General features: G+C 38.1%; 1 protein-coding gene across 7 annotated transcripts in view; it reads right to left on the bottom strand.

Annotated features, from left to right (window-relative positions):
• Positions 1-19,917, bottom strand: part of KDM4C (lysine demethylase 4C) — a 254,503-nt gene that overhangs the window by 81,183 nt on the left and 153,403 nt on the right. For all 7 annotated transcript variants that reach the window (XM_088129849.1, XM_088129852.1, XM_088129854.1 and 4 more), the window contains 3 exons: positions 18,207-18,388; positions 14,508-14,721; positions 13,845-13,921 (listed from right to left, as the gene is read on the bottom strand). In XM_088129849.1, coding sequence (XP_087985975.1) covers positions 13,845-13,921; positions 14,508-14,721; positions 18,207-18,388 — 473 coding nt within the window. The remainder of the gene's footprint in view (positions 1-13,844; positions 13,922-14,507; positions 14,722-18,206; positions 18,389-19,917) is intronic.

Raw genomic sequence — 19,917 nt, 5'->3', positions numbered from 1 at the left:
AAACCCATAGGCATATTTGAAATTTTTATGTTTGCAATATACCTAACAGAGGAAGCTTTTATATGAATCTTCCCCTAATTTACACAGACATTAACATAAATTTCACAACAGCTTTTTAAAAGTGCAAATTTCTTTAATGTTGTTGTTAGTTACACTAATTTCTCCGGTGTAGGCTTTTAAAATGTCAATTTCACAAATATACAATCATTTTTCCCTGTTTATTTACAGCATTGATATGACCATCAAACTCAAACAGTGTGACTCTGGGTAGTATACAAAAATAATCAAGCAACAAATGCAAAAGAAAACACATACCATTAAAAACCAACTAAAACAATACATGGAACCCAGAAGCAGACTATACTAGTCATTCAATTGGTTGCTCTGTTCATCCTGACCCAAAGGCCTGAAGAAAAAGCCAGGTTCTGACTGCCTTTCTAAACGCCTGCAAAGTTGAGGCTAATGGTAAGTTGGAGTAAGATCATTCCAAAAGGTAACTACTTACTAATGCTGTCTGTGATTTCAGAAAAACATTCTTTTTCAAACATAATTTTTATGAACTTTTAATTGGAAAAAGATGGATATTACCAGACTCCATTTAATGGTAATGGATATTAGTAGCATAAAGGGCTCATCCACACAGATTTATTGTTGCAATGTGAAGATGTCCTCCTTCACATTACATGAATGATGATTAGGACACGTCCTCACACTGGAGCCTCCATCTCATTGCCAGCCCACCTCTGAGGTAGATTGAAGTTAGGCTAAGGTAGTCAGCATATAAATAGCAGCTTCCTTCTTGGAATGGCAGAAGACCTCCCATGTGGACCACTGAAGGTATATGGAGGAATAGCCTGTATATGAAGCGATCCAGATTGGCAATCTGCTCTGTTCCAGTTGGCTGCAGAGGTCTACTGTGAGATCACACCCTCCCATCCAATGACTGAGCCCCATGAAATCAAGACTCCTCAGTCTTGATTTGTCTGCTGGAAACTCCATGGATACTTTTTCTATCTCCTTCTCTTTCTTATATGGGCAGGTCAACCAGTTGATCGGTTGCTCTTCTGACTGACAGTGGAAGCAAGGGGGAGTCACCAAGCTTGGCTGGCTGCAATTAGCAATTGCAGCATGAAACTTAAAAGGATTTGCTTGGCTAAGAAACATTTTTGGGGAGGAGACACCCAATGCTGCTGAATTATGTGACAGAAGCTGATCTTCTTACTTTCTATTCCACAGGGGTCCAGTGCTAGCTATCTGCTCAAGCAAGAACTAGCATTAGTTGTAAATGTAATATTAATATTTTAATATCAATATTAATTTTTTCATGTGTAGAGGTATTTTCTTGAATCTCTCCTTTGAGGAATAAAAAGAGGATCAGGCTGGAAAGGGAGGGAAAGAAGACATGCCAAGGTTATGGAAAGTGAAACCACGTGTGTTTGTTTCATTTTGAAACATCTCACTGAGAAAATAAGAAGTTTGGAGAAGGGAGGCAGCATGCAGCTTAGTATGGCTTCCAGCATTTGAATTGGGGTAAAGGACAAATGGGAACATGACAGGGACTATTAGTAAATTGCCAAGTTAAGCAGAACCTCTTTTAATAGATGTGGTTGTGGATATCTCCATATTTATTAAGCTGGAGTTCATTTTTAAAGCATAACAGCAGTCAAGTCTATATTCTGTCTTAATACAGATCTTTCCTTAAGTCTTTCCCCTCCCCAATCCTAGTTAAGTACATCTCAAATTTAGCCTCAGCTTAACAATTTCACCCCAATTCTGTAAATAAATTCTGAAGTGGCCTCAGGAATTGTTAACCTTTCAGACTGATGTTTTTTGGGGGAGGGGTTGGGATCTGTGGGGAACTGGATGTGTTATTCATACTTAAACCTCAGGAGAAGGCTGCCTGCCCCACACCTGGACAAACTGCCATTCAGTTTCCACAGAAATGTTTATCAGTCTAACTCCAGTACAGGAAAAAAATAACACTTGAGGCTTCAGTCAGAACTTCACCTGTTCTTTCTTCCATTAGCAGATGAAGTGTTATGAGAGAAGAGAAAAAAACTACACAGCATACACACACACACACACACACACATCTGTGGTTATCAGTCTCATATGGAGAAGAATGCCCCCACCATGATAATTATCCAAGTCAATATATCTAGGAAATAATGAAAATGATAGCTTGAACTCTGAACCCTGCCCGCCACATATTCGGACAGTGGTTGATTGTGGGTCTTCCTGTTGATAGATGATGCTAGGAAGAGGAGATGGCCAGGAACCCACTAATCACTTCCTTGAAAGTAACCCATAGTACCTTCTGTGAGGGCAGCAACATTACCACCCTCATTGGTGGAGGGTGGGGTTGTGGGGGTGAGAAGTTTTGATATCAGCAAGGATAAGAGGACAGCACATTGTTCTTGCTGTGTGGATAAGTCCACAGTCAACTTCTGACTTAGGCATTGACTATTGACAAAAATAGGATGGGTGCTAAATTGAATGAATAGCCATTTTTTTTATGAAACAGTGCCAAATATTCAGATTTTAAACTACCAGGGCACACTCCTAAGCATGTTTGCTTTATGGAAATTCTGTCACCATAAAAACTACAGCAAATATAGCTTGTGAATTGGATTGTTAGATATTTTGGTATATCCTATGAAATTAATCCATCATAGCTAGATACGTTTAGCATTAAATATCTGGACTAACGTCAGAGGTTTTTGTTTGTTTGTTTGTTTGTTTTGATAACATAGAATGTTAAAACTGGATACAAAGAAATCTCAAGAGAAAATAAGATTTGTGTACTTCCTTGCCAAACTGAAGGGCTGAGGTGTACTCCAAAACAGTTATGGCATTCAGCGCCCCCCGCCACAAAAGAAAGCTTTTATTTTACATACAGACTAAAACACTAGAAAAAATTGAGACATTTCTAACTTTTTCCCTAAAAAACAGTTTTAAGATATATCCCTAAATGGTTAAGAAAAGTTAAATATGTTTCAAAATATTAGAATACAAATGTTGCTTCCCAGGATTATGCATAGATAATAAATTTATATCCAAAAAAAGTAGCTAGTTTTATCATCACTTAAGCTTTTGTGGTCAAAAGGTGAAAAATAAATAAATAAAAGGCACTTCCATACTACAGTGTTTCTACTCTCCCAATCAACAGTTGGAAGCCAATTTGCAATCATCTTCACTTGTACCAGCCTCAAAATGCTGAGAACATGCTTAGGCCAATCAGTATTCCCCCCAGCTGACCAGCAGAAGAGTGTAAAGAACATCATTCAATCAGTGCCCTGCCTGCTGAGCCACTCCAGGTCCCTGAGTAACAAAAGACCCATCAGCCTCATTCCACAGAAAAACAAAATAAAATAAATTACTAGGTACAATGAAGAAAGAAAGAAAGAAAGAAAGAAAGAAAGAAAGAAAGAAAGAAAGAAAGAAAGAAAGAAAGAAAGAAAGAAAGAAAGAAAGAAAGAAAGAAAGAAAGAAAGAAAGAAAGAAAGAGAAAATCCATTCCTTTGTTGCATTTGAAATTCTTTGAAGATGAAAGTATATTGGCAGGAGGGAAGAGAACCTCAGGAGTTATGAGGTGAAGTGACTCAAAAGTTCTCACTGGTGAGAAAACAGACCGCTCACAAACACAACAAAGCTGCAATGTTGCAAAGAAACAGTTAAAAAAAACAGCTCAGCATTAGAAAACAGGTAAACAATCACAGATGTCCAAAGCTGGTTTTAAACAAGAACAGAATCCTTGTATAGGAGAGCTCTGAGATGATTACTCAACAAGCAGATAAACACTTACCACACACACTTTCAAACTGTATTTAATCAGATGAAGTACCAACCATCCATTCCTCAGTGAACCATTTGGAATATACCAGGCCATCCAACATACATTTATTCTGAAGCAAGCATGGTAGTTAAATGGAACCCACTTTAGATAGGTCAATAATGGAACTACAGTATAGCCTGAATATGTTAAGGGTTGTAGACTTCTTGTTTATATTGTCCATTATACATTCACTGCTCAGAATTATGAAGAAAGTAAATATTTTTAATATGGCTGAGAATATTAAACTATAGTAAACTGTCATTTAATTTAATCATTTACTGATTTTCAACCTTTAGCATAAATTGTTAGAATTCTTTATTTTTCCATATAGCTTTATAAATAAAATGAAGGCATCCATGTTTGAACAGGCTGCCAGAAGGATAAATTCAGGACTACGTACTGTAGAGTATATTTTGTTCCGTGGATTATTAGTCATTATTCTTCCTGACTTTATTAGCAGTTTCTGCTCAAATGTTTAAGATTAATGAAGCATTTGTTCTCAATCAAGAAGCTATGTGTGAATATAGTTTCACTTTCAAGAACAAGACAGATAAATTATTAAACTCATTGGTTCTCTTATTTCTCCAGATGAAGCATGGCCAAGCCTTTTCCCTCTCCCCCTTGATTTTCTTTTGGCCCCACACCAAAAAATTTTTTTATTTGTTTGTTTGTTTATTTATTACATTTCTTCCCACCCAATGGGGAAATTAAGTTTCTCCCCACCCAATGGGGGACTCGGGCAGTTCACACAAAACATTAAAACCATAAATACATATAAATACATAAAACATAAACATTTAAAAAACATTACTAAAAAAGAGAGAGTCCAAGAAGATGAAGGATCAGCGGCTGAAGACAGTAGGCCTCTATGGGGCTAGCCATCCCCATGCTTGAAGTATTCCTTCCCCACCCCAGGACAAGTAGCAGAACCAGGTCTTCAAAGCCCTCCGGAAGGCCAGGAGTGAGGGGGCCAATCTCACCTCCGGGGGCAGAATATTCCAGAGAGCAGGGGCTACCACACAGAAGGCCCGTTTTCTGGACCCCGCTAATCGAAGTTCTCTTACTGCGGGGGTCCGAACCATGCCCTCTCTGTGTGATCGAGTGGGACAGGTTGAAGTCATGGGGAAGAGGCAGTCCCTTAGGTAACCTGTTCCCATGCCATGTAGGGCTTTAAAGGTGATAACCAACAACTTGAATTGGACCCGGAAGCAGACTGATACCCAATGCAGCTAAGGGAGCAATGGCGTTACATGGGTCCTTCTTGGGGCTCCAAAAATAGCCCGTGCGGCTGCATTCTGGACCAGCTGTAGCTTCCAGATACTCTTCAAGGGTAACCCCATGTAGAGCGCATTGCAGTAGTCTATCTGGAAGATAACAAGAGCATGAGTGACTGTTCGAAGGGCATCCCGATCCAGGAAAGGGCATAACTGATGCACAACCCATAATCTGGGGGTCCTCCTTGCCACGGCTGCCACCTGCTCTTCAAGCAGGACCTGTGAGTCTAGGAGGACCCCCAGATTACGCACTAGGTCTGTCTGGGGCAGTGCTACCCCATCCAGCACCAAAGATGACAGAGTCCCGGATACTGAGGAGCCATTAACTGACAGCCACTCCATCTTACCAGGGTTCAGCTGAAGCTTGTTCCCCATCCAGACCCTTACAGCCTCCAGACACCACGAAAGGGTGGTCACGGCATCCCTTACCTCACCTGGGATGGAGTTGTATAATTGCGTATCATCAGCATACTGATGATACCTCATCCCATGATGGTGGATGATCTCACCCAGCAGTTTCATGTAGATGCTGAAAAGGAGCGGAGAGAGAACTGAACCCTGCAGCACCCCACAAAGGAGGGACTGAGGATGGGACCTCTCAGTCCCTATCACCACCGACTGGGATCGGGCCTGAAGAAAGGAGGTGAACCAGCACAAGACCATGCCGCCCACCCCCAATTCCCTGAGTCATCCCAATAGAATAGTGTGGTCGACGGTATCGAAAGCCACTGAGAGATCAAGGAGAGCAAGGATGGTCGCACTTCCACCATCCCACTCCCGCCAGAGATCATCCATAAGTATGACCAATGCCGTTTCCATTCCACAACCGGGCCTGAAACCTGACTGGAAGGGGTCCAGATAATCCATTTCCTCCAGAACCCTTTGGAGCTGTGTTGCCATCACTTTCTCAACCACCTTCCCCAAAAATGGGAGGTGAGAGACTGGACGGAAATTGTCCAGTACAGTAGGATCCAGGGAGGGTTTCTTGAAGAGGGGGTGCACCAACACCTCCTTAAGGGCAGCCAGAAACACTCCCTCCTGCAAGGATGTATTAACTATCACCTAGATCCAACCACATCACCTCCCAAGCTGCTTTCACCAGCCAGGAGGGGCATGGGTCAAGAATGGCAAGTGGTGGCCTTCACAGTCCCCAGGATCCTGTCCACTTGCTCAGGATCAACAGGATCAAACTGTTCCCAGATAACTGGGTAAGAACGGTCCCCTGGTATTTCCCCTGACCCTGCCCCATGCTCGGAGTCTAACTTGGAACGAATCTGAGCAACTTTGTCATGCTGATGCTCTGAAAATTCCTCCGCGTGGCCCTGCAAATGAACCCACACATCCCCCTTACCAAGGAGGGACCTAGTGATCCCAAACAGGGCCGCTGGGTGGCATTCTGCGAATGCGATAAGAGCAGATAAGTATCAGCACTTCACCACTCTTATCGCCACAATGTAGGCCTTGATAGCGGTTCTAACCTGTGTTCGGTCGGATTCAGTCTATGTCTTCTTCCAGCAGCGTTCTAGACATCTCTTGACCCTCTTCAGCACCCTCAACTCCTCCACAAACCACGGGGAATGTCGGGGCCGATGTGGCAAGAGAGGTCGCATAGGCACGATCCTGTCCAAGGCCCCGGCTGCCCCCCTATTCCAGGCAGCAGCCAAGGCCTCCGCTGGACCATGCAGCAGATCCACGGGAATACCCCCCAGCTCCCTCTTAAACCCTGATGGGTCCATCAGGCACCGGGTTATATAGAATTCTTCATCTTCCTCAGCAATTGTTAGCAGCCACATAGTAAACAGTGCAAAATAAATAAATAAATAAATAAATGCACATAATCTTTGGAAGGGATATGACACATCTCAAATGATGCAGGAATTGAGTTACTGTGAGTATTGCAATAAGGAATGGCTGTGGTGATGGTAGTTAAGAGATTCTTCCATAAATACCTCTTTAGATGTCACTTCTAAAAAGAACCAAAAAGGAGGGGAAAGGGGGTATGGACTAGAAACTGTCCTATAACTTCATTTCATTCTACATACCATATATGCTGTAATATATTTGTTTGTATGGAACTTGCTACATAACATACTTATTAGAAACAAAAAGACACATTTGGATTTCCCTCTTACCTTTCCAGTCTCTATGTGCATATTGCAAATTCAAAGCTACTTAGCAATCATTATACTAATTATAATATTTGATCTAGGTACTCTTAAACAGAATGATAAAAATTTCTGCAGGAAAAAAAAATGACCCCAAGGACATTGTTCAGCTATAATCTAAAAAATTACAGAATGATTTCTATTAAAATATATATCCAGTGACATTAACATTATTTTTAAAAAGGATATCCCTACAAAAATATAATAGCAAATACAAACTGAAGAATTCTATGACAAATTGGAACATGTGCTAAATGCCATTTATAAAGAACGTGGTACTACAGATAACTGGAATGCAAAAGCTGGAGAAATTGAAGAGCTAGAGATAGCCAATTAAGTTTTGTGAAGAGAATGCTATGTTCACTGCTAACATCTGCTTCAAGCAACATAAATGCAAACTCTATACCGGACATTTACCAGATGGATAACATTGGAATCAAATCAATTAATAATTCAAAATAGAAGATGAAAAAGTATAATCCAGTCCAGCAGAATACCTCCAGATGTTGATTATGGATCAGGCCATGAATTATTCATATCAAATCATTTACAAAATTAAAGGAAGTAGGTATGCCAGAGAAGTGTACCCAAAATTTCAGACAGGAAAAGATCCAAATAGTTTTTAGAGCAAGAGAAGCCACTTTTCCAATGAAAGATAGAGAAAGCCTTGGGCAACAAGAAGGATACCCAAGGACTGAACACAACAAGTTTTCAACATCAAGTAAAAAAGATACAGAAAGATATCTTGATAAAGAATGCCACCAAATAGAAAAAAATGACAAGGAAAATAAAAGATGTTTTAAAAGATGTGAGAAATTACAGGGATATTTGCAATTAGAAACTAATAAACAGTAAATCATAAATGATATCTGAGGCAAAGTTTAAAAAGATGGAAAGACTATACTGAAACACTTTATATATAGGATTATAGAATGAAGAAACATTTTTGGAGAGAGAATATGGAACTGACTTCATTAGAAAATGACAACAGGCAATAGACCAGCTGTCAATTAAGAAAGCACCAGCCACAGATGAAATACCTACAGAACTGTTTAAAGTTGCAAGAGAATAAACAATTAAAATGGTAACTTTGCTAAGTCAATAAATATGGAACAAGACTCTCCAGCCTAGAGGTTGGAAGAATGTGGTTTATATCCCTAATACCGAAAAAGAAAGATACAAGAGAATGTTTAAATTACTGAACAATTGCTGTAATTTCTCACATAAGCAAAGTATTGCTTAAGATTAAACAGAAAATTAGAGCCATTCATGGAGAGAGAAATATCAAATGAACAGGCAGGTTCAAAAAAGACAGATAATGGAGAATGCAAGAAAACAGGAGATTTGCTTTACTGACCACAATAGCAAGATCTGTAACAAGCTTTGAGGATATTAAAATGATATAATTGCATCAAGGACAAACTGAACTACTTGAGTTATATCTGATGTAAGCACTTACAGTAAGTTGTATCATTTGTGTCATGAGATCATGATGCAAGGATCATCAGTCCCCACCCCACCTCCAGTCTCTTGCTTCCCACTGTGGATGCCTAGTGATAGCAAGGTCTTTGATTATGTAGATCATGCCAGAAAGGCTAATGAGTATGTCATACATCTTATTCTTCTAAGGAAATTTGCAGTGAATAAGAAGCTACTCTAAGCTACTCTGAGTTTGGAGAAACAAGATATTTAAAAATAGAAAAGGAAACGAGACAAGAATACATATTGTCCCAGTATCTAATTAACTTGTATTACAAATATATTGTAACAATGGCAGGAAATAAAAGCTGAATCAAAATGTAAGGCCAAAACACCAATACATGGAGATAGGCTGATAGCGGCACTTAGTTATATGAAAGTAAATCACACTTAGAAAAGTGAAAATAAAAATAGAAAATAAAACATAATGTTGAATTTTAAGAAGACAAAGGTGATATTAATCAGAATGATTAGTGAAGCTGATGGCAAAGACATGAAAGAGGCAGATGGGGCTATCTCTGGTCTCAGATATAAAGGTAGACAATGTGCAGGAGAAGTAGAGAAAAATCCTAGAGAGAAAGGCAATGAAAAAGATAAAAGGTGTTTGAGTTTCAACAAATAACAGAATAGTTAAAGCAGTAGCTTTCCCATCATTTTAATATGTGGCAGTAAAATCTGGACATTGAAAAAGGGTGAGAGAAAGAATGCACATGCCTTCATACTAGGGATCTGGCGACAGTTACCAAGAGTACCATGGACTGCAAGAAGAATCAATCATTTGATCCTGGATGAAAGAACTGCTTGCTTGAGATGATGATCAGCAAGCAGAAATTCATATACTTTGGATGTGCGATTCAAGTGGATGATTGACTACAAAAAGTTATGATGCTTAGCAAGATTAATGTAAGCACAGAGATGATGATTACAATGGATGAAGTAGAAAGATGTGATAAATTATCAGAGCTGAGGATTGGTTGAGATGGTGGGCATTCTGCTGGTCCACCAGCATGCATCTTCCTTGGATGACTATAACTTAAATAAAAGGAACTCAGCTCCAATACCAACTAAAGAAGAACAGATGCAGATGCTGCCTTCCCCTCCCTGATATAGAGGATCCTGACCTGGAGCTGGAGGAAGACCTCCCAGGCTTTCAGAATGCCAGCAGCATGCATGGAGGATAAGAAGATAGCAAAGCAAAGGAATAGCCACTTGCAGTGGAAGCCACCTGGTAGGAACTGAATTTCTTCCTTGTCTGATCTCAGTAGATCAGAGGACAGCTTCAATTTCAGCTATGTCTAGGTGGGAAGTAAAGAAGCCTTGGATATTTAAGGGCCATGCAGAGGGGAGATACTTAGCATATGCATGCTGCATGAATTACTGACTACTGGACTGGACCCATCAACTGCACCTGGCTCTGCACTGGAACTTGACCTTTATATTTGGACTTTTGTATTTAGAGTTTTACTTCAGTATGGCCTCAGAAAGTGCTTCTGCTGATCGCCTGCAACCCAGATGAAAAGCTGATGCCTGATTTACGGCTTTATGAGCAAATACAATGGTGTGTTTTCTGATTTATGATCAACTTGTTTTACCTTCTGCTGGAGCATAGTTAGGCTGTGAAACAGTTGTTTGTACAGTTGCCCAAGGCTGAGCCCAACTCAGCTGCACCTAACTAACTGACTATATTTCAGTTTGGGTTCCAGCATTAAAACCAGTGAATCTACTCTTACATTTATCAGTTCCTAGGACTATATCACTATTTACACTGCAATAGCTATTATTAGATGAAACGCTCCCATCATTCTGAACATAATTGAGCTACCTACAAAAGGAAACTTATGATCATTCTCCTTACTAATGCTAAAAGGTGCCACACCAGTTCCTTGGCTGAAAGAAAACTGACAAACTTCTTGTCAGAGCAGCAGAACTGTCTATCTCTGTTTACTGAACTGAACTGATAATTACATTCTGACTTAAAAGACACCCTGTCAGTTCTTGGGATTGACTTCTATCATTCCCCCTCCTTTCTAAACCCACCCACAACTCTACAGGAGCTGTAACAAAAGGAGTTTCATAAGTCCCAGAACTTCTGATTGCCTGATAAGGAACCTTTCACAATTTTCTCGGATGGCCAGCAAGGGAGGAAAAATTCAATTTTGCCTGGAAAGAATGCATACCCTACTAAAATGAAAACATATTACAGATACAGAAATTGACTCTGGGAACATTTTAATAGCAATTCGCCTAGCAAACATTGAACTACCTATATGTGTGCATCACTGTTTTTGTATTAATCTGTTCTAAATTGGTATTTGCCATTTTATTTGCCTACCTTGGTTAATATGCACATCATATCTTCTACCTTCTGTTTTGTTCTTTACCAACAGCTACAAGGAATTATTGTCCCTTCCAACCTGTTCACTCTACTTCTTACTTTTCATGAAAGAAATTAAATTGCTGTGAAAAATACTAATATATTCCATGGTGGGACTGAGGCAAAGTCACTATTTATGTATCTTGAAAAGCTTTTGTGCAGTATTCATTGCTAATGCTTGGCATTAGCTTCTGTTCCCAATTTGTGTGGAACATAGGATAGTTCTTAAGATACATTAGAGGCAGCTTGCAATTATGTTAAGAAAAACTATAGATACAAATGTTAATTAGTAAAATAAATTTGTTTTAAAAGCCACCAAGTAGTCCAATGTTGTTTTAGTTTCTCAGTTTTTACAAGGAACAACCTAGCCCAGGATCTGGGTATCTTTGAGACTGCCTTCTCCCATCTGTAACTGACCACCCAATAAGATCTAGAAGATATGGCTCTTATTTCTGAGGGACCACAGGGAGAACCTTTTCTGTCACTGGCCTCTTCCCTTGGAACAGCATTTCCTCAGAGATCAGATTGTATCCAAAATTGTTAAGGTTTCAACAGGACATTAAGATTTGGCTTTTTCAGAGGGCCTTGGGGATCTGATTTCAATGCATTCTCTCTTGCACCAAGAATAGCAATTTGTGTACTGATTGTTGTTTCTTGGTATTTATTATATTTATTAATATAAATATAATTAAAGGATTTTATATTTTTATTATTTATTAATATCATTATTATATTATTATATATATTTATATAATTAATATAATTATATATATTAAATGTTTTTAAAATGTTACTATTTTTAATCTTGTTACTGGATGGGGGAATGTTATCTGCTCATAGCCACACATGACTGGAGCAGCATATAAACCCTAGTAAGTAAGTAAGTAAGTAAATAAATAAATAAATAAATTTGTTTCAAGCATGCTATCATAGCTTTAGATGGCAAGAAGTGTCTTTTTTACAATATGAACAGTAAATTCTGGACTTCTGTACTACATGTTGAATTTTATCAGCACTTATAAAATAATAATACAGTAGCACACATATATTCCTACATAATCTGATATCTCTTTATAGCCTATCATGTTTACAAAAAGTTCCCTTAACACACCCTTTTATCACCCTTAAACTCATGAAGTGTTTCAACTAGGCTTGAGATAAATAAAAATGGTTTTCTAGAGTTTAAGGATTGTGTTGTTTTCTGAAGTATAAACTACTATTCTTTATTATTTAAAGAATTTGCAGGTGTAAAAGGTGTAAAAAAGGTGCCAAAACCTGACTGATTAAAGATTATAGTGGAAGAAAGGATAAACATGTATCTAATAAGAAATTTCCATTTTATCTTCTGTTTCCTTAAAAAAAATGCTGTCTTGTCTTTACTCTGCAGCAAATGGATGACAGTCAAACAGTGTAATTTTTTTTTTTTTTTTTACTTATGTTCATAACAGAAATGGCTTTGTACAGATGTGGACTGTAGACAGGATGCAGCTGTGACTGGCAGAACTGGAGGCCCCCTTGCTTTCTTTTGCAATGTGAAGCTTGGCTCACTTCTTCTGGCTTGAGTCACTGGTTACGCCTACATATTAGTATTGTTGAGGCTTTACTCTGGAAGTGGAATTAAAATGGAGGTTCTACACAGCAGAGTGCTATGTTATCTGGCAGCGTGCTATGCCTTATTGTTGTCCTTAAATGTGAAAGCGGCTCAGATTTCAGCAGTTTTATCATCTATAATCTTACAACTTAATTATTCTGACGATCTTAATTATTGGTTTCATCCAGTTGAATTTACCATAAAAATAAAAGGAATTCTTAGAGGAAACCAGTAATTATAAAAGGTTTCAGCATATCTTGCAGGAAAAAAAAAGTAACACTGAAGAAACGTAAGGAAGGTATTCAAGGAGCAAGAGGTAAGCATCATGAAACTATTCAACTTTGGCCACGAGAAAGCATAAACATAGAAGATTTTCATTAAAAGTACACTAGCATTCTCCAAAATCCCACATAAAATACATTTTTTAAAACTGAAGAACATGGAAAACATTTGTATTATCTTTACATCATAATACTGATATCTCAATAGAAAAGAAAGATTTCAAATGATTGCTGTTTTGGGGCATATAGTATACTTAGTGTGCTTCTTTTACATATCAATTATCTGTGTAATATGAATTCAACAATGGGTTTCAGTCCACTACTTTGCACCTATGAACTTAGCATTTATCCTTCACTGATATCAATCTTAAATTTCAGTCTTTCCGTGTAGCTACAAAGGGAGGTAATAAATTATTGGCAGTCCATTAATCTTTCTGGATGGCACAACTGTGCGAAATTGGAATAACTCGTGCGGTACTCAGCAATTTAACAGAATGGTATCAAAAAGCCTGAGTTGATTAGCAAAAGTTTAGAACCAGTTGGCTACCAGCAGCTTTGCAACAACAAATAATGAGTGAGATTTCTGATGACTGTTAGGTATAAGATATTCAGTATTTGAATGTTTTTGTAACTGCTGTTAAATTATATATCTTATTTACCATACACCAAAATGAGATCAAAAATTCACTCTGAACAATAATAATTAAAGCAATATGTTAAATACATAAAAGGAATATTTTCTAGCTCTGAGTGGATGTATTAGACATTTATACTTTACTGTCACATATAATCTGGAGATTTAGATGGTTGGGATTATGAACAATTAAATGAAGTTCATAACTTACAGCTGTCCAGGCTCCTCTTTTGCATCGACAACACAGCCATCCATCATGGATTTCATGGGAAGGAATACCATAGCAACCTATAATGAAAGAGCAGAGACGATACAACTGATTTTGTACTTTGTTATCTATCTAGCTAAACAGGTAACTGAACCATAAAAAAAAGACAGTAGATTTGTACACTATGTGATTAAAGAAAATGAAGAACAAGCATTTTCTCAAGAATATGCAGCTAGAATATGTATCTTAGCAACAGTTCTCATTCCTAAAAGCAGTCATGTTGTCTTTAAAAATTCTTTGACTATCATGGGTTGCCTATTAATCCAATGTACTTGCCATGTGATAAAATTGCAACTTGAACACAAGAACAATAATGCTTTATAATGAAGGGCCAGGTGTAAAACATTACCACCAAACTATAGACTCATGCGGACAGGACAGCTCAGTTATTCAAATAATCCTCTATTTCCCCAATATAGAATATTTAAACCCATTTTCTGATTTTTCACCAATATTAGGCTCTTTCATTTTCTGATACAGATTATTTCTATGTAATCATACATTTCCTCTAGGAATAATGTTAGATCAGTTATTGTAGTTACCAAAGATTAGCTGAACAATACAAACAAAATGAAAGAGGAAATGTAAGTAGGTTATGATACATACTTGCATGAACCTGTACACAACATTTTGCACAGGATATTAGCACACTTGTTCCATCTTCTTCAATAAAGCCATTGGATGGATAGTTTTCGGTATTCTCCTCACTATAAATAAAACATATCTCTGGAATAAGCGGTTTTGTCTTTTCACTGGACACACATATTTCTTTCTGCTTTGTTTCTGACCAAGCATATATTTCTTCATTAGGTTTATCAGCCTGAAAAATAAATTTAAATAGAAAGATATTTGCTCATTTTTCTTTTGTTTTGATTAGTTTCCTATCATTTATAATAATATTGTGTCCAATGCAATGTGCTTTTTGAAGTTTTGATATTTGTAAAATTAGAAGTTGAAGCAGACTTTGGCACTTACTTTAAATCTTTCTTCTTTCTGTCATTATATTCATTTCTTACTATTCATTTTTATAATTGGTAAAACAGGAAAAGAGCAGGAAGTACTATACTGACACTTAGGGAAGCATCAATCTTCATTCTATGAACTAAAACTGCATCTGCTGTAGCCAGGGAACATTTGATGAAGACCTGGAAATTTTGTCTCATGAGGTGTACAGCAAAATATGTCATCCTTCTATAGTTGCTGAACATGAACTAGATTGGATTCAGATTCAAAACAAAGATCTAAGCTCTGGCCAAGAATGGAGACTAGGCTACTTAACCACCACTTGATGAGAAGTTCAGCCTTTCATAAATTGGAAAACTTTAGGGATGATTAGTACAGCATATGGAGTAAGTGAGAGACAGAGAGAACATGAGTCTTCTGTAGTTCTTTGGAAGTTATGAATTTTTGTAGCAAACAGAATAGAATGGAAATGGCAAGGGAAATGATTTTGTAAGAACAGAGAAATATTACAGAGAAAAGAATATCACAGCTATCAGTGTAGCCAAGCGTATATTTATTTTATTTAGCAATATGGGGAAAACAGCTTATTATCCATGATTACATATCATTAATATATGAACAGCCAAAGCTACAGTAAACGCACTGGAGAAAATACCCTTATATTGAGAGTTAGTCAAAATAATTGCAATGAAAACACTAGAAAACAAGACAATATTTATTTCAGTCTGAAATTCAAAGACAGCTATGTGAAACAGGATTTTTGCAGCAGCTGCCCCAATTGTGGAATGCTGTCCTTAAAAAAAACCTCAGTATCTTCATTATCATGATCACTCTTTTGGCTTTTAAAAATTCTCCTGAGATTTTTCAGATCTTATTATGATTTAACTGTTTTAGCTCCATGATTTGTATATTACCCGTTACTATTGTATTTGTACAGTGGGGCAAAAAAGTATTTAGTCAGCCACCAATTGTGCAAGTTCTCCCACTTAAAAAGATGAGAGAGGCCTGTAATTTTCATCATAGGTATACCTCAACTATGAGAGACAAAATGGGGGAAAAAATCCAGAAAATCACAGTGTCTGATTTTTAAAGAATTTATTTGCAAATCATGGTGGAAAATAAGTATTTGGTCAATATCAAAAGTTCATCTCAATACTTTGTTATATATCCTTTGTTGGCAATGACAGAGGTCAAACGTTTTCTGTAAGTCTTCACAAGGTTTTCACACACTGTTGCTGGTATTTTGGCCCATTCCTCCATGCAGATCTCCTCTAGAGCAGTGATGTTTTGGGGCTGTCGCTGGGCAACACGGACTTTCAACTCCCTCCAAAGGTTTTCCATGGGGTTGAGATCTGGAGACTGGTAGGCCACTCCAGGACCTTGAAATGCTTCTTATGAAGCCACTCCTTCGTTGCCTGGGTGGTGTGTTTGGGATCATTGTCATGCTGAAAGACCCAGCCACGTTTCATCTTCAATGCCCTTGCTGATGGAAGGAGGTGTTCACTCAAAATCTCATGATACATGGCCCCATTCATTCTTTCCTTTACACAGATCAGTCGTCCTGGTCCCTTTGCAGAAAAACAGCCCCAAAGCATGATGTTTCCACCCCCATGCTTCACAGTAAGTATGGTGTTCTTTGGATGCAACTCAGCATTCTCTCTCCTCCAAACACGACGAGTTGAGTTTAGACCAGAACGTTCTCCTTTGGTTTCATCTGACCATGTGACATTCTCCCAATCCTCTTCTGGATCATCCAAATGCTCTCTAGCAAACTTCAGACGGGCCCGGACATGTACTGGCTTAAGCAGGGGGACACGTCTGGCACTGCAGGATTTGAGTCCCTGGCGGCGTAGTGTGTTACTGATGGTAGCCTTTGTTACTTTGGTCCCAGCTTTCTGCAGGTCATTCACTAGGTCCCCCCGTGTGGTTCTGGGATTTTTGCTCACCGTTCTTGTGATCATTTTGACCCCACAGGGTGAGATCTTGCGTGGAGCCCCAGATCAAGGGAGATTATCAGTGGTCTTATATGTCTTCCATTTTCTAATTATTGCTCCCACAGTTGATTTCTTCACACCAAGCTGCTTGCCTATTGCAGATTCAGTCTTCCCAGCCTGGTGCAGGTCTACAATTTTGTTTCTGGTGTCCTTTGACAGCTCTTTGGTCTTGGCCATAGTGGAGTTTGGAGTGTGACTGTTTGAGGTTGTGGACAGGTGTCTTTTATACTGATAACAAGGTCAAACAGATGCCATTACTACAGGTAACGAGTGGAGGACAGAGGAGCCTCTTAAAGAAGTAGTTACAGGTCTGTGAGAGCCAGACATCTTGCTTGTTTGTAAGTGACCAAATACTTATTTTCCGCCATGATTTGCAAATAAATTCTTTAAAAATCAGACAATGTGATTTTCTGGATTTTTTTTCTCATTTTGTCTCTCATGGTTGAGGTATACCTATGATGAAAATTACAGGCCTCTCTCATCTTTTTAAGTGGGAGAACTTGCACAATTGGTGGCTGACTAAATACTTTTTTGCCCCATTGTATATTACCCATAATTATTGGGCTTTATGCTGGGATTTAGGGTATTATGGATGCTTTATATCTTATTTGATTTTATGATTTATACAATACCTAGAGTATCTATTCTGTAAGGTATCTAATAAATCAAAATACATACATAAATAATACAAGACCATTTCAGCTCTCCACAACAAGCAGGAAAGTACCAGTTGTGTGATGTAAGATGGGAATGGAAAAGTTTAAAAATAATTGTTTATGTTTAAGCAATGTTATCAATAGAATTTTAGAAAAGAAAAGTTTAAATATAAATAGTTTATTAAAAAATTACAAAATGATCTAATCTTTCCCTTTCATACACACATGGGAAGGAGCTTGATATGAGAATCAGCTTTGCATAAAATGAAAGAGTGGATCCAGGATAGGAGGAATGTATATTCATTATATAAATTTGAGGATATGAGCCTTTCTACATTGAGGTATCTCCTAAGGGTGAAATTATACTCTCAGGTTTAGATAATGAGTATATATACCTATTCTCTCTATTTCCTTTGGTCACATCATGCAACTAAGCAACAAAGATTATTGCTGAGAGAAAGGAGTACACTGTTCTCATTTTCTTGCTTTTTTAATGGTAAGTATTATGGTTCCACATACCTCCCTGGAATTAAAGTACTTATTTTGACATGCTGGATGAAGGTGTATTTACCTTTCAAATATTTACATATTATGAATAAAAAGAAATTCTGTAGTTTCACAATAAAATAGCTTTATAAATACTAGAATTTCTGTGTAGCTGTATTTTTATTTTTCAAATAAAAGCTTCCTACCTTGTAGTAAGGTTTGAGGAGTGTGCAAATAGCACAATAGGGTTCCAACTTGGCAACAGCTGCATTGTATTCCTTTTCAGCAGTGAAATTTGGTACTCTGTTCTGCCAAAGATAGACTAGAGGTTTGGCCCAGGATTCTGTTTCTTGTATTTCCTCTTCAATTAAGAGAACCTCAGGCAGTTCTTAAAAGAAAATGACATATGAAATGACTATATTCTGAAGGTAAGAGCAAACAATGAATTAAGTAGAAGTAAAAAAGAAAAAGGATGGCAACTTCATGAAAACAAATGCATAAGAATAGATGCATTCAAGTTTAAGAGGTGGCTTGTACTGCAAAGGTACAGAGAATTCCAAACAATCAACCAGTTCTCTCAACCCCCTATTTATGACAGGTACTCATTCCTGCCAAAATCTATATCAAGTGATATTCTAACATGCCTATCACTGATGCACAGAACAATACGCTATTTTGGAAATAACTCTTATGGTTGTTATTTGACATACTTTAAAGAAAATTATGCATCATAAAACAGAATATGATCCTGGGGTATTAGTTATTAACTAATTTATGATTAGCAGGTTCTCTGCATTGAAGGAATTTAAGGGTGCTCTATATTCTGAAAGACCAATATGGTTACCTGTGACAAGTGTTCTTTGAGTGATCATCTGGACATTCACAAACATGGGTTCTATGCCTGCTCAGAACTTTGTCAGGATCTATAGCTAACATGATTTTCTGGTGGAAAACCCACTGAAACTTGGGGTCACAACCTCCCCTTCTGGAAAAACGGAGACAGTGAGTACTGCTTTTAAAAGCAAACTTATCCATGGCTAGTGTCTCACCCTAACAGAACAACTGAAGAACTAAAAACGTGTGTGAGACAGCTAATGACTCATTACATGGTATGGGACCAGGTTATTTGCAGGACTACCTCTGAGGGTATCTGCTCATGCCACCAGATTACATGGGGTGGGCACACTCCAGGTCCCTTCCTCAAATGTTGCCATATAGCAGGACCTAGGAAGATGCCTTTTCTGTAGCAGCCCTTCCCTGTAGAATACCCTTCTCCTGAGATCTGGCAGGCCTCTACCCTTTGAGCCTTCCAGAAAGCCATAAAGAGCTTGCTCTTCCCCCAGGTGTTGGGATAAGGTGAAGTTGGAGCCTGGGGATTGTACTATTAGATGGGCTGGAGAATTTTGGTTGAGGCATCAGGTTTTGCTTTTACAAATGAGTTTGCAGGAAGGGCAGTATTATTATTGTGAGCCACCCAGAGATATGTTACATAAAATTGGCAGCCATATAAGTTTCATAAATAAATAAATGATATTCCTGAGAAGTTCTAATTAGATACACCCTAGGAAATGCACCCATTCCAGATGCAGATTGTCCAATGCCTTTTGACAGATGGTTGCAATTAGATCCTCAACTGCCTGCAAACCATCAGTAACCACTGAGAGCAAAAGAGGTTGCAAGTGGACAACCCTTAGTTAGGCTCAGAAGATCTGTCTACCAATGATATACTATGTTAGTAATTCAGTTGCTGAGCCTGGAAATACATTTCATGAAGAAAACCCTTAGAAATCAGTTCTGTCATCTTATATGTAAGCAGACAAATGGCACTGTTGAGGAGGAGGCCCCAAATTCTTCATGCCCATCATCATATCATTGCTGTTAGACTGACTGTCTTTTGATATGAAAAGAAAAACCTTG

This window comes from Python bivittatus, unplaced genomic scaffold (assembly GCF_059951505.1).
Source record: "Python bivittatus isolate LINGU-HERP-01145 unplaced genomic scaffold, Pbiv_v1 ctg000850_np1212, whole genome shotgun sequence".
In the NCBI taxonomy this organism is placed as follows: Eukaryota; Metazoa; Chordata; class Lepidosauria; order Squamata; family Pythonidae; genus Python; species Python bivittatus.
The sequence above is the reverse complement of the archived record's forward strand: the minus strand, read 5'-3'. Positions and strand labels throughout refer to the sequence as shown.